Source organism: Macrobrachium nipponense, chromosome 26 (genome assembly GCF_015104395.2).
Source record: "Macrobrachium nipponense isolate FS-2020 chromosome 26, ASM1510439v2, whole genome shotgun sequence".
NCBI lineage: Eukaryota > Metazoa > Arthropoda > Malacostraca > Decapoda > Palaemonidae > Macrobrachium > Macrobrachium nipponense.
The window spans coordinates 60,104,978-60,121,252 of record NC_087215.1 but is presented as its reverse complement, the minus strand read 5'-3'; the positions used below and the strand labels follow the sequence as shown (position 1 = coordinate 60,121,252).

The following is a 16,275-nucleotide window of genomic DNA, read 5'->3' as shown; positions in this document are numbered from 1 at the left end:
TGTTACCTGACCTGGGGGTTCCGTCCCCCGTAACCCCCTTAAAGAAAGGTTATAGCTATCTTAGAAGTGTAAGATTATAGGATAGCTATGATACTAACCTAACCTAACCTAGTAAAGCGTGTTAAAGGAAGGCAATCTGAAACCAAAGCTCCCCTAAAACATGGTGCATTCGAAGTAAGATTCAGCATCGTAACAGCAGTAGTACCTAGGCTAATAGGCTAGGTGGATTTTGGATACTACCTAGTAGGTATGTAACAGCTCCATTATTTACTGCTTTACCTATTTCAATTTGTATTTCGTGTTTCAAATGTAGGTAATACCTAATTAGTAGGAAATAACAACACCCATAACCCCGCTTTCCCATCGGTCCCCCTTACCGTGGCGGAGTGATTAGCCTATGGGCCGGGCAAAAAGGTGTTGCGCGGCCTGGCCAACTAAACTGTAAACTACCCCTCTAAATTCTTGTTTAGGAGGTAAAATTCCATAGAACAACGTCAACTACCGCAGTCTAGTACCTAGCTAGGTAGCTACCCTAGGTACTATGGGCTTAGATCTACCGCTGGACCTCATACCTAGGTAAATCTTAAACTCAGCCTACCCTAAATTCGCTTTTAATATGCTAATATAAAAACAAACAATATATATATAATATTAAGGATATAATTATTAAATTTCATAAATTTAAATAAATCTGCATCAACTAAAATATTTACCTAATAATTTTGTCGGTTTCGTTCGTCACATAAATCGCAGGTGGCGCCAAAGGGTAGTAGTAGTAGTATGGAGGTTAGGTCTCTGGAACGACTCATCTATTTGCTCGTTTTATTATTCTTCGTCTGTTTTCGTTTAAAGTTTGTTTTATTTCTGATATCCTATATCCGTAATAAATTGTTTCTATTGGCTCTGTAACAACATATATTTTTTACTGATTCCGCCTGTTGGCTCCGCAATACCATATATTTTTTTTATAATTCCGTCTATTGGCTCTGCAATACCATATATCTTTCATGAATTTAGTTTATTGGCTCTGCAATACCATATATTCTGTAATAAATGCCTTCTATTGGCCATGGAAATACTATTTTTTATGAATTCTTTCTATTGGCTCTGCAATACCATATATCATTTATAAGTTCTTTCGATTGGCTCTGCAATACCATATATCTTTTATAAATTCTTTCTATTGACTCTGCAATTCGATGCATCTTTTATAATTTTTTTCAATTGGTTCTACAATGCCATATATCTTAAAAAAAATTTCGATTGGCTCTGCAATATCATATATCTTTTAAAAAGTCTTTCGATTGACTCTGCAATACCATATATCTTTTATAAATTTCTTCTGTTGGCTCTGCAATACCATGTATCTTATAAATTCCTGCTGTTGGCTCTACAATACCATAGGTATTTTTACGAGTTTGCAATCAGTAAAGCAAGGCCGTGATGTTTTTCTAAGTATTCGGTTATTTCTTCAACTTCCCTCGCCTATGACTTCCTATTTTCTATGGTTTCTAAGGTTTTTCTGACATTAGTTGAAAAATGACTCAGTCGTTTATCATATTTTGGTTCTCATTTCATTCAATTTTACTAAAGATCTAACTCTTCCATAATTATTATTTAAAAGAACATCCAAGATGGAGGCCATCAGTTACAGACGATATTTACATCATGCCTTCAAGTAAACATTTATGCAAAACAACTTGGAAGACCAATGTTCCTTGTTTAGGTTATTAAGGCTGGCTTATGCCCAGCACGGGCCTTCTTGGCTTCATAGAGGCAGCCCGTAGGGAAGACAAGAATTTAATGAACCTTAATCAACATTTTTAATACATAAACGGAACATCTGTCAAAAGATGAACCGTACCAAACAATAGGTTTGTATGCTATGAAATACTGATGGATGGACATTCTCCTAACCCGACCGTTTATTATATTTTGTCTAGACATAGCTGGAAAGTCTATGATAAATTTTAAAAATATTATCAATTACAGTAATATGTATATCTCTTTCTCTTGAATACATTGATTTAGTAATTTTTTATAAATATTTTATTTTGAATCATCACAGATTATCTTGTAGCTTTTGATTCTAAGTTGAAAGTAATGAAATAATGCTGAATGGAGGTACCTACGATTTTATAGTAATATTAGGTTTGACTCACTCTTACCCGAAAAATTGGCATTATAAATTATCTAAATGCATTTCGCGAAACCCAAAAAGGTCCAAATATGAATTCGGCATATTTTCAGATATGCATGAGCATGATTAAGCCTACCTTGCTTCTTGGCCAAGTGGATATTCAGACCTTTTTATACCGTCATGATCAAGTGGATATAATTACCTCTTTATATCTTTGTGGTCTAGAGGATATAAATGACTATAGATAGTAGATTCTTTATATATATTTCGGTCTAAAGAGCAATTACACACTTTGATGCTGAAGATGGGTCTATTTCAGCTCTAGTGAAAAGGGGCGGCGGAGCCTCAGGAAATTTAAAAAAATCTATATTAATATATTATAATATATATAATATATATAATATTATATATATATATATTCTAATTGATCTACAAACATCTTGTGCCGAGTCTAGAGAGATAAAGGAGTAGGCTGAGCCGACCAAAGATGGCAGAGCAGGAGCAACTGCACTCACATCATCCCATTAGGTTCCGGTCTTAGTATACAGCTTTTAAACTGTTTCTATCTATATATATGAAAGTTTAGGTAAAAACATTCTATACCCTATCGGATGATAAGGTATTCCATAATTTCTAAGTACAAACCATTGTTTTACAAATTACGGAAACGTTGAACCAAATAGGACAAGTATACGTTCTTTTCTTGGTGCAGAGGTGATCAGCCAGTTATGTAATATATTAAAACAATAAGAAAACTGTGAATTAATTGCTTGAATTTGAATTAATTATTACTTATAACAATTATAGAAATATTCATTATGAACTATAATCCTCTAGGAGAGAGATACAGTTCCCTGTGGTTTAATTTGCGGTCTGCTGGACACCACAGCCACAAGTGCTGGCTGCTGCAACATTCATTAACTTAGGCCTATTGGCTACAATTAGAAAACTTCGTGCGCATCGGTTGAAACAGAACTTTGGTAGGCCTTACGTGCTGCTCTATGAGCAAGAGGCCGTGCTGGCATAAGGCCAGGTAAATCTAAAATAACAACTAGTAGGCCTACAAGGGAAAGGGTGGCCAATGGGGTTTCCCGGCTTTCCTGGGCGTTTTATACTTTTCTTTTATTATTAAGTGCCTTATTACACATGATTTCCTCGCTGGAAGTATATAATTAGCCCGATTCGAATCCTCCTAGAGGTGTCAGGATTTCATTACTACTTACTTTGTGTGGGAATTTTAAGCTTTGCACTGAAAAGCAATACTTAATCTTAATTAATAATATATATAATATTATAATATATATATATTGTTTAATATATTAATTAATTCCCGAGGTTATGCATGGCGGAATTGGATATCAAAGGATTATTTTGTAGCTTATTCAATATTATATTATATATATTATATATATATATTATAATTATATATATAATATATATAAATAATTGTTCCAAGTTCGGATTGAATGATAGTTTTCAACGTCTTTCAACAGCTTATTTTTAAAGTAATTTCGGCGTAAAAACATAATTTGAAATATTATAAAAAGTTGCTAATTCTAGTACTTTGGTAAACATTAATTATATTTTTTCCCCAAATTCCTAAGTAACATAGTGGACTACTCTTTACAATAGAGGAACGTTCTTATAATGCTTTGGAATTTTTTCTAAGTACTTAATACATAGGCCAGTGAATTGTTTTATTTATACAAAACAATTCTTTTGCAATTGCTTAAGATTTATGGGTAATACTATGGCCACATACAGACATCAATTACACAAGAAATCTATATTTAAATTTTCGTTAACGGCAGGATTTCTTGGAAAGAAAGACCCGTGTACGACTTGGGTGGACCAGTCGACCAATTATTTTTGTTCTTGAAAAAACAACAATTGTTCATGAACAATTATACATCACCTGATATAATTGTAATTGAGAGATCATTCTTTTATTATTTTTTAAGTTCTTTATTCAGCTGGACTGCTCTAGCTGATATGTTGGCCATTTCAAGCTTCAGTAAAATTCACTGTCCTTTCGCCACGTTTCTTTTTTATTTATGTTTAAGGGGATACTGAAGAAATGCACACTTAATTAAGATAAAGTCAGTAGTATTGTGGCTTTTAAAATATGTGAAAAAATCTAAATGGGAAAAGATGCGGGTCAGCGCCATCTTGAAAAAACAATGGACGCCACTCAGGCCTTGCTCGTGCAACCTTCGTCTGGGAAATATTAACCCTTGTTTAGATGCAGCACCAGTATATGTAAACAATTAAAATGGTAATAGAAGAGAATACAAATATTTATTTTGAAATTGGTAAGATATAGTAAGTGTCCAAATCGAGTTAAAATGTCATATTAATTGTGGAAGTGCTTGACGTGAAGAAAAGAATAAATGATAGATTTAAGAAATTTAATGGTCAGTTCAAGTTAGAACCTTACTTTATGAGAGACACACCCTTTAGAATGTAGTGTTGCCTTCTCAATATTTTGTTTAGAATTTCCTTTAATATCCGAAATTTGGTCAATTTTCGTAGTTAGACCGTTAGCATTATCAACTTAGGTAAAATCGATGCTAACTTATTCCAAATTTACTTGTCATTCAGGGAAAGCAGATGGACATACATAGAGTATTCTTCAACACACTGATGCACTGAGGGGCGCTCAACTCACAACACCTCTGAACGTATGCGAAATATGCCTTGTTCATTTACACAATACCAACAAGCATTGGCTATTATATTATATTAATATATATATTATTATATATATAATATATAATTATATATATATAATAATATATAATGTATTATATATATATAATATTCATACTACATATATATATTATATTATTATATCTAACTATATATTATATATATATTAATATATATATTATTTATACGTGAGCCCATTTCATGTTCATTTATTATCTAACCGGCTAATTATATATTTATAATAATTATTATATTAATATATATATAATATAATATATTCAGTGTACCTCGAGACACGAAATTAATCCCCGTTCTCAGAGGCCCCGCCCTTCGTAATCATGAGGTTTTCGTTTTAATCTTGGGACCACAGTTTTACATGTAAAATGGCATTAATTCCATTCCTCCAAGGCCCTCCAAAAACACCCCCAGTAAATTTCATAATTCTAAAGCTTAAAATAGACCCTATAAACAATGAAATACGACAACAATTTTGGGACCATTCAATACCTAAGATTAACTAACAAAATGCAAAATAACCTGTAAATAAAGTGTATTAGTGTACATGGTATACAAGAAATACTGTACATAAAATGTGGAAGCTTACCTTTCAATTGAGGCTATCTCCGAAAGTGGCGGCAGAGGAGGAGGAGGACAAACGATTGCACTTTATGAAAAGCGGCTAGAACATCCTTAATTTCTGCCGTTTTTTTTTTTTTTTTCCTTTTTTGATTTTTAACTTTTTTTTTTTACTTTTTTTTTTTTTTTACTTTACATAGTTTTTTTTTATACAGAATTTCAACTTCATCACCACTTTCAACTTTCTGTTTTTTATCACTTGGTTCTTCCTTTTTGCTTGAAACTTTCTGTTTTATCACTTGGTTCTTCCTTTTTGCTTGCAACTTTCTGTTTTTTATCACTTGGTTCTTCCTTTTAGCTTACTCCTGCTAATGCTAAAGGCCTCTTTAAAAAATAACGATCCAAGGAAGATTGCTTCTGCCTACTTTTCACAATGTTGCTGAAACGACTCAGACAAATGTCATCTAACTGAGCAAGCATACAACCTGTGTGAGCCTTTTCGGGGTGTCTTTTCTATAAACTCGTAGTGTTCATTAACAGCTGCCCGTCTTGATAATTATCTACTAATTGTTGCACCTCATGACTCTGTTGGCCTTGGTGTCCATCAAAACCCTGTTCAACCAAATGCTCTCTCTGCAACTGATTTGGGTACTGAATGTTCGGCTGCTGACCTTCAACATAAACTGAAGTGCCTTGATTATACTGGTATGCATGTTGTAAATGATTGGTCAACACCCTCTGTTCAGCAGGGAGTGGAGATTCTACCAACCTTGCAAAGTTTCCAGTTATCCCATGAGAGAGACCTTGATCACTTATCCCATGTGAGAGATCTTGGTCACTTATCCCACGAGAGAGATCTTGGTCAATCATATCATATATGTCGTCACTCAAGAGGTGCTCTTCTTTTTCAATTTTCTGTGAAAAGATATGAGAATTTTTTTTTTAAAACACACATTGACGATCCTGAAACAAATACAGCGTGCGTACTATAACAATGTGGTACCGAGTGGCCGAGGCACTCCACCACGTACATAGATGCATGATGGGAGGGACGCTGGCCAATAGGAGAGAAGGATCTCATGGCAGCGACTAGCATCAAGAACCAATGGGAGAGCAGGAGGATGGTGGCGAGTCTACTAAGTTGGCGGCGCGCGAGTTTCAAAATTGTTATCGGTGGTTCAGGCGAATCTCGGACTTTACAGAAACCTTTCGTATCTTGAAAACTTTTCATATGTAGAGCCATTAAATTTTTCGTATTGGCTTTCGTATCTTGAGTTTTTCGTAAGTTGAGCCTTTCGTATCTCTAGGTACCACTGTGTGTGTATGTATATATATATATATATATATATATATATAATATATATATATATATATATATATATATATATATATATATATATATATATATAAGAACGTGAGTACATGCAAATGTTCATTTATATATCTATATCTGACACAGTATACTAAACAAAAGGAAAAATATATGTACATCCCTAAGTGCAAAGTAAAGGGAAAGACCGTTTAGGTTGGTAATTTTTGTTCTAATAATATGAAGCACAAAAGTTTCAACCTAAATTATATAAGGTAACAACATTTTGTAAATAATTCACTGATATGCAATGCGTTACATAACTTACAGCTCAACTTGTATTGTGAGGACTTAGTAAGACGAGGAGAGCGAGCAAATTAGCGTCCCACCTCGGTGGTAGCGGGTTTGATTCTCGACCATTCCATTGAGGAGTGAGAGATGTGTATTTCTGGTGACAGAAGTTCACTCTCGACGTGGTTCGGAAGTCACGTAAAGCCGTTGGTCCCGTTGCTGAATAATCACTGGTTCCATGCAACGTAAAAGCACCATACAAACAAGTGAGCAAACTGAATTTATTCGGTTGTTGTTTGAGATTAAGCTGGCCTTATGCCAGCACGGGCTCTTGCTCCTAGAGTAGCCCGTAGTGATATTATAAAGTGGCGTGTGGACGGAAGCGTAGTATCCGTCACACACGCACGAACAAACATAAACAAAAAGGGATGGGGCCCCCACTGTAAATGTGTTTCTCCACAGATAAAAATACGTGAATAATATTACATAGAGTGAACGGATTCCCAACATATACATCAAAAGAAAGGGCGTAAAATGCTCTACGTTTTAGTTCCTGGAAGAAAAGAGAGGACATATAGATATAAAGATTTTTACAATGGAAGGGCAAACATTCGCCCGTATGTCATCTTTACTAATACTCCCCCTCAAGACAATGATTACGTAGAAACGTTGGATGACTAATGGAATCTTGTGGGGAGCTGAAGGAGTCCTCCGGTTCGTGATTCCCTCAGTTGAGGGGAGTCTTGCGTGTCCTCATCATCTTGAGGACTGGAAAGCAGGATGCCGTCCCTGGTAGTGGTGGGCCTGGGGGGTTCGACTGCTTTCCTTGGGCGGCGTCAACAACATATAGGGGCACTGTCAGGAACCACAGGTGTTGGGGTTTTGCGAGGGCCTTCAGCGGAGTCGTCTTCATCGGGCTTGAGGCGATCTATCGAGACCCAGTCCTCGTGGCCACCGATTGACACGAGGAATGCCTTCTCCTCCCGATGGACGACTTGGTGCGGGCCCCAGTAGGGCCTTGTGAAGGGCGGGTGGGCGACGTCATTCCTCACGAAGACGAATCTGCAGGAGTCCAGGGCTCATGGGGAGAACTGCTTCATCCTGTCAACGTACGTCTCTTAGCAGGGAACAAACTTCTGGGTGGCTGCACGCAACCTAGCCAGGGGAATATCATGATCGTCGCTGTCGGCAGGAAGAATTCGTCTGGCACTGTCAGGGTCTGCCCATACACCTTCTCTGCTGGGGAAGGGTCGCCATTGGCTCTTGGGGCAGTGCAGAGACTGAGGAGGACCCAGGGAACCTGTGCTTTCCAATCATGGCCCTCACAGCGTGCCATTAAGGAAGCTTTGAGGGAGTGGTGGATCCTTTCCACCATGCTGTTGGCTGAGGGATTGTAGGATGTCATGGTGTGCTGCTTGGTCCCCATCAGGCGTGCCAGGGAAGACCAGAGCTCTGACATGAAGGTGGGTCCCTCAGTCAGTCACTGTCAGGAGGTATCTGGCACTGTCAGATGGAGGAAGAGGCCCGACGACGTCGACGTGGATGTGTCCGAATCTTTGCCTTGGCTGGGGAAAAGAGCCTATCCCCGATTTGGTGTGCCTTTTTACAGATCCCTATCTTCTCCATTTCGTTGAACATAGTCTTGGCTTCCTGGAGGAGCTTCGGCAGGAGGCGGTGGAACTTGGCGTGTGTTGGGGGGCCTTGATCTCAAAATGGTGGAAGACACCGTGCTTGGGTGTAGCCCCAGCCACCTGGCGAAGATCAGGGCAGAAGACGTCCGGAAACTCCTGGAGAAGGGAGGTGTATCTGTGGTAGGGATGGACGGAGCAGATGGCGGGTGCCCTTGGTCCTCTGGTGAGTGAGCGGGAGAGGCAGGTCTCGGTATCGAGAAGGCGCTGATGGGCCATGTCCACCAAGAAACTGTGGTGGGCAAGGAAGCCCACCCCCAGGAGAGGGGTCCATACATCGGCAAGGACAAAGGGCCAGGTGTATGTCAGGCCCATGAACACGATGGTCTGGGCCCTGGTGCGGATGGGCATCCCGTTTGCAGCTATGAAGGTGGTTAGGTCATTGGGGGTGCAGCTGCGATCCTCTGCAGACGAAGGGAACACAGACTGCATGGCACCAGTGTCAACCAGCATCCTGAGGCTGGAGATGCTGTCCTGGACGTAAAAGCCTAGGGGTTGGGACTTCTTTACTGTCGCTGCCATGGGGGGCTTGTTTTGGGCACTGCCTCCATCGTTTTTTGAAGGGCAGAAGGAGCAAGGGTGCTCGCACTTCCGTGCCTTGCTGCCAAACTGGCCGTGGAAGCGGCACCACCCGATGTCTGGGAGGGGCTTTGGCGATCGCTGGTATGATGCATCAACTGTGTCCTCCTGCTGTAGGCTGTTGGCTGACGGAGGAGAGGAGAGCTTTGCTGGTTGGGTGGTGGTAAACAGTGCGAAAGCCCACTGCACCAGACTTTCCATCTCCTTGGTCTCAGCATTAGGGATCTGGCTTCGGACTTCGGGTGCGAGCTGGTGAAGGAAGAGTTGACGGAGGATGCTCACCTCCTGCCTTCGTCCTTGGTGGCCCACTTCTGGCAGGAGGACGAGGTCCTGGAGCTTGTGCCAGGCCAGTCTGGGATCCAAGGTGGTCATGGGGTTGACCATGAGGTAAAAAAATTTGGCGGTTCGGTGGGGAACTGGGAGGGAGAAGACCCGGATGAGTTCCCTCTTCAGGAACTGCATTTCTGCCCGTTGCAGCCATGTTGTGACATCCTCACTGCAGAAGGGCAGCAGCTGCGAAGATAAGGCAGCCTTTTGCCTTGGTGATAAAATAAATGAGTAAATGATAATCATCTTGTAAATATTATAGTCTAAAGAAACAGGATATTAAACTTTGCTCTTTCAGTGACATAACAGGTTATATCCTTTAGGGATGAGATATGCCTAACAAGCTAAAAGAGGGTTATTACATATTTTGTGTTTATAAAGTAGAAGAGGCCCTATTACTACTGAGACAAGATGTCATCAGGGATCTGCCTAAAGTCCGTATCTTTTTTGATGTGATTATGGATGTGTCATGTCAAGGAATAAAATATCAATCTCCTTGGTGCAGGCTGTTTACTGATGACATCGTGATAAGCATTCCCAACAGAGGGTAGTGGAGTCAAAACTGTTAAGAAGTGTCTTGGTGGAAATCTATGCATTGGTCTCTGGTCGGGGGGGCGGGAGGGTGTCGGCTTGGCTGACTACAAGCCAATTGAAGAAACTACTTCCCCTTCTGCTGCTGTGACAAAGTAAGTATTACATCCCAGAAGAAGCCCACAGAACCCCTCTTTCCTTAAATGTAGTCTTTCATAGATTGTAGAATAACATCCCCTTGGAGAGGTTCAAGCATGAAGGCAACACCTGGGCAATACAGTCAGCTACAGGGGTAGATATGTGTCAGAGGTCCTCCCTGAGGGAAGTAAAGAAAGTGGTCCCTGTGTCATATGGAAGTTACTTCTGATTTTTTATGCAAGGAGTGACCTAAAAGGCTGTACTGTAGGTATTACTTAAGGATCTTTGCAGTGTCCCTTCAGTCCCCTAGCTGCAACCCCTTCCATTCCTATTACTGTACATACCTCCATTCATAATCTCTTTCTTCCATCTAGGCTTAGATTTTGACTGAAGGTTGACATGGGCTTCACATCTTAAGATGCTGAAAGCTTAATGCCTAAAAATTTTAAATATTTTCAAAGTCCTAGCACACACATTGCATAACACTTCTTAGATTGTGCAAAGCACTTATGCTATTTAAGATTTTATATGGATGTGAAATATATTTTTTGGCCACCCATAGTCGTTTAAGAATTTTAGACTGCGCACCATTCTGGCATTAGACTAGCCACAGGTGCTTTTAAAACTTCACCTATTCCAAGTCTGCTTGTTGCTACTGGAGAGCTGCCTCTCTTTCTGTGTCGTTATTTTACAGGAGTGAAGAGAATAGCAGAAAAAGAAATTCGAGCCAGTTTCTTAAAACATTCAGAATGTCACCGACGTAGTAATATCATATTCACAGATGGCTCCAAATCCAATGCTGGCATTGGATTTGGAGTACATTCTAATGGCTTTAATTGTAGAGGTGCATTTCTTGTAGTGGCATCAAATTTTACAGCAAAACTTTATGGGATTTTAACTGCTCTTGAAAAAATAGCCCCAATGGAAGATGACAATTTTACAAGTTTTAGTAATGCAAAAATCAGTTTACAGGCTTAGTACATTTTAATCCAACCAAACCTTTAGTTTTAAAGATTCTAGAGTGGCTTGTCATCCTTGAGCGCAGAGGTATCAGAGTGGAATTTTGCTGGGTTCCAGCACATGTTCGAGTGCGTGGAAATGAAGAGGCTGTTAATTGGCTAAAACAGCTGCAGCAGAACTACTTCCAAGGAGATGTCCAACATTACACAGTGATTTCTGGCCGAATATCAGGTGGTCTCTGTGATATTTGGCAACAGGGTTGGGACTCTTCAGACTAAAATAAGATGAGAGAGATCAAACATGTCATATATCTCCTCGGAAGTATAACTTTATGCCCTGGAGATGGTAAACTACCGAGTCGGTAGCGTCACTGTCCGTTCCTGATTTCGTTTCCCGTCCACAGGACGGTGGTTCGATCCCCTGGGGGGACGAAATTATCAACTAAAAATTCCCTTTCGGTACATATATGAAAATATATCAATTCCGAGGTAGAGCAAATTAAATGTTAAAGGACATTTGTAGTTCGAATGATTTATATGAATCACGGTGATGTGATAAGTATTCATATATATATATATATATATATATATACTATATATATATATATATAGATATATATATATAATATATATATATATATAGATATATATATATTATATATATATATTATATATATATATATTTTCATTTATAGATCGCCTTGTCTCCCCAGTATTATTGAGTTATTTGCTAGAAGAGCAGCCATTTTTACCCCCACTTTTATGAACTGGGGTATCGGCATGTCTGTCTGCCCCAAAGATGGGGCGGAAATAAACAGTTAACGACTAAAGACCTAGTGTAGGGTAAGACAGGCAGGTCGTAGGGGTTATATCGGCTGCTGGTTAGGCTTTAGGTAGCCCTAGCTTTAAGACCTCTTTTCCCACAACTCTGCTGGCTGTGTTTTTACATCTTTCCAGACAATGCCGTAGGCCGTGCTTGAACTGAAGTCCCTCGCAAATGCCCCAAATTCATTCTCAGTCGACTCCAGATACTATAGCGCTACATGCGGAAGCCACTAAGGACTAAGGTATATCTCGAAAGTGCAAAGTCCAACCAGCCCGGTTTCTCCAAGATGAATCTTGCTATTTCCATGTTCAAATTTCCTTTTTCTCACTCCTCTAATGAACGTCCTTTGTCCACCCTCGTAGCACGTGCCACTCCTGTGACCTGTCCAAGATTAAGATCTTCATTGAGCATTTCATTTAAGCACTAGAGTTCCCCCCTTATGTGTGATTAAAGATAAACACCCTCCATAGTGCATTAGCTGTAATATAGTGCAAGAAGTCTTCATTTTATGTTGTGTGTAATTTGGGAATTCATTTCCAGATTGCCCCTGCCGATTCCATGCTCCGTCTCCTTGCAAGCACTTTCTTACCGCTAGATCATAAATTTGGAAACCAGCTTTGTAGTAGATGTTGAATTCAGCCAATTGTTTTTCATATTGGAAAATGATAAAGTGTTCCAGACAGTACACAGCGCTCTTCCCACGTGGCCTATATACATTGCCTTTATCTCAGGCCATTCTCTGTTTTCTTGTTGTGGCTGCAGGCTACTTTCCAATGGTAGCTAGTGTGTGCTTCTACTCACAGAGTTTGCCCCTCCCTCTTTAGCTAGGATATCATACAAATAAAAAGGCCATGTCTTCATTTACGGGGCTTTATTACATCTATAAATTTCATACTGCTGGTACACTCATAGCCCGTGAAAACTGAAAGGGCAATAATGTAAAACATTACTAAAAATGCAGTGGGCACTAAAGTAAAAGTTTACCATAGCTAACTAGGTAGGCTAGGCCTAAGTCAATTATGTAAACTGTAATTATTAATTCATTTCCTAACTTATTACCTAGGCTAGGCCACTTATATACTATAATAGTACCCCTAAAAACGAATGCAGAAATCTTCCATAACTTGTATATAGGTTTCTACACACTACCTTAGTAGTCTTTGTAAAGGCACATCTTTCCTTTAATGGGTAGATCTAGGGTACTTATCCGCGGCGGCCTAGACTATGGCAGTTGCGGTTTTTCTATGCAGTTTTACTTACTGAACAAGAATTTTTAGTATTATTTATTCGGACGACTGTAATTAACCCCCCAGGGGCCAGTACTAAACACGGCGAAATACATTGGACGCCCCAATCTCTAGTGGATGTCGCATCTGCGGTAATTTAGCTGAGTTTCCATTGCGCCCTTGTACCCCCCTTAACAGTTATCAAAGGTAAGTCATAAGCGCTCCATTTTTTCCCTCTTTCCCTTTACGTTTTGACAAAGACAAGTCAAAACATAAATAAATACTATAAAAGTATATAACTAAATAATGTAAATTTGAAACATGACAAATATATAAATAAAAGCAAAATCCATGGATTAAAGTGAAACAATGGAATACTGCTGCAAGGCCTTTCAACTCTCATCCTTTACTCTGCAGGCTTAGTAAAGGACGAGAGTTGAAAGGCCTTGCAGCAGTACTCCATTGTTTCACTTTCCTCTGGGGATTTTGCCTGTGTGTGTGTGTATATATATATATATATATATATATATATATATATATATATATATATATATATATATAAATGTGTGTGTAGGCTTAAATCTATGTAATATGAAAATAACAACTTTTAGCGTGTAATACCTTCTTTTATAAAGGCAGTTCAAATGATAATATATATATATATATATAATATATATATATATATATCTATATATCCTATATAGATATATATATTATATACATATATCTAATATATATATATATATCGATACTATATATTATATATAAAATATAATAAAAGTAAAATGTTCGATAGTTACAGAAAGCAACTAATTTTTAAAATAATGGGCATTTATAAAAGAGAAACTTAAAAAATAATTGTTAAATTGAGGTGATGTTAAATAAATTCGGATTCAGACTGAAAACCAAACCCAGACTTATTCAGATAAATTCAAAAGTATTAAGGCTTTTAAGATATGCAAAAAATCTAAATGGGAACAGAGGGAATGAGACTTTGGCGTAGACCGTTTGGCGTCGCTGTTTCGGCTTGGCCGATTTGGCATAGAAATTTTCGGCGGAGAGACTGTTAGGCGTCAAATGACTACTTTGTCGCTGTAAACGACATTTAGCCATCAAATAGATACTTCGTCGTTAGAGCGCAATTAGCTCTCATTTTAACAATTGTTTTTTTTTTCTTTTTTACATTTACTTTTTTGGTAGCTTTAGAATTTTCAGTCGTCTAAGCCGTATTGTACGAAATGGATGGAGATATTTTAACAAAACGTGGAAGAAGCAAAGTGATTCACGATGGATACCTTTTTATTTTTGATGCAACGAGCAAGAGTGATTCTGAATTAAAATTCTGGCGATGTGAACAGAAAGATCGGTGTAAAGTAAGATTATGAAGGATGGAAAAGTGATACGCCAGTTGAATCAACATACCCATGAACCATCTGCTGCTAAAGTAGAAGTTGAAAAGTTGAAAACAAATACAATTAAGAAAAGTGCTGAAACGTTGGAGCCACCAACCGTTGTAGTAAATGAATGTTTAACTGGCGCCTCTCAAGCAGCTTTAGCCATAGGGCCTGACTTGCCTGCAATGCGAAAACTTATTACTAGGAAACGAAAATTATTAAACAAAGCGCCAGCTAACCCAACTCATTTGGAGCAATTAGTTATACCCGAGTCCTATACACTGTATGTTCCCCAACTGGGTATGGAAGAATACATGGATACACTAGCAGCGGGTCTTCCAGACGAACTAATAACCTTGTTCCATTGGTTCGAAGACACTTATATTGGACGACAGAATAGGCGTCGAAATGCAAGAATGAACCCTATGTTTGCTCCCGAGATCTGGAACCTTTATGAACGCACTGTAAATGATGGAGATCGCACCAACAATCACGCTGAAGCTGCCAATCGACGTCTACAGTTCGAACTAGGAATGCATCATCCTTCCATCTGGAAATTTATTGATGCCTTGAGGAAAGATCAGAAAGGACGTGATGCATTTCTAGAAAAATTAATCGCTGGATATCCACCTCCCAAAAAGCTAAAGAAATATAGAAATGCTGATGAAAGAATAAAAAAATAGTAATGGAAGTTGAGTCATCAGAGCCTATTGAATTCCTGAAGGGTATTGCTCATAATTACGAAATGAAAAATTAATTCCTCAGGTTAAAAAAACTGTACTAAATTTTATTTTTCTAAATAATGTAGTTTCATTTCAAGTTTTAAACTCGCATTATCCCATTATTGTTTTAATAGGATCCTTTATTCTCTAAGTGAATAAAATTCATATCTTTTCCCAATTCAAGTTTTTTATTTACATTATTCCACTAGTCTTTTAATAATATAAAAAATTTTACTGTTTTATTTTTCTGAATAAAGTTCAGAAAGGACGTGTTGCATTTCTAGAAAAATTAATCGAACAAAGACGTCGAAACAATCTGACGCCTAAACGGCTACGCCGAATAGTGCTATTAGTTTTCTGACGCAGAATTGACCAAGCCGAAACGGCAGCGCCAAATGGGCTATGCCGGGAACAGATGCAGGACAGGCCCGGACTATATATAGCGTCATCTTGGAAAAACAATGGACAGACATCAGTCAGGTCTTGCTGTTGCATCGGGGAAATATACAAAATATCAATCTTTTGTTTGTTTGTTTTTATGGTGTTTTTACGTTGCATGGAACCAATGGTTATTCAGCAACGGGACCAACAGCTTTACGTGACTTCCGAACCATGTCGAGAGTGAACTTCTATCACCAGAAATACATATCTCTCACTCCTCAATGGAATGGCCGAGAATCGAACTAGCGACCACCGAGGTGGGACGCCAACACCATGCCAACCACGCCACTGAGGCGCTTTTGGTTGATTCAACGTCAGTATAAATTCATACATTCAAAATCTTCAAATAAAAAGAATATATACAATGAATTTGATTTTGGGAAGGTTGATATGGAAAATGTCATATTCGAGTAAATATG

At 38.5% G+C, this 16,275-nt stretch overlaps 1 protein-coding gene across 1 annotated transcript in view; it reads left to right on the top strand.

The window, feature by feature from the left end:
* LOC135199692 (DNA repair and recombination protein RAD54B-like) overlaps nucleotides 1-11,526 on the top strand; it is a 63,217-nt gene extending 51,691 nt beyond the window's left edge. The window contains exon 6 of the mRNA XM_064227847.1: nucleotides 11,254-11,526. Coding sequence (XP_064083917.1) covers nucleotides 11,254-11,526 — 273 coding nt within the window. The remainder of the gene's footprint in view (nucleotides 1-11,253) is intronic.
* The last annotated feature ends 4,749 nt before the right edge of the window (nucleotides 11,527-16,275 follow it).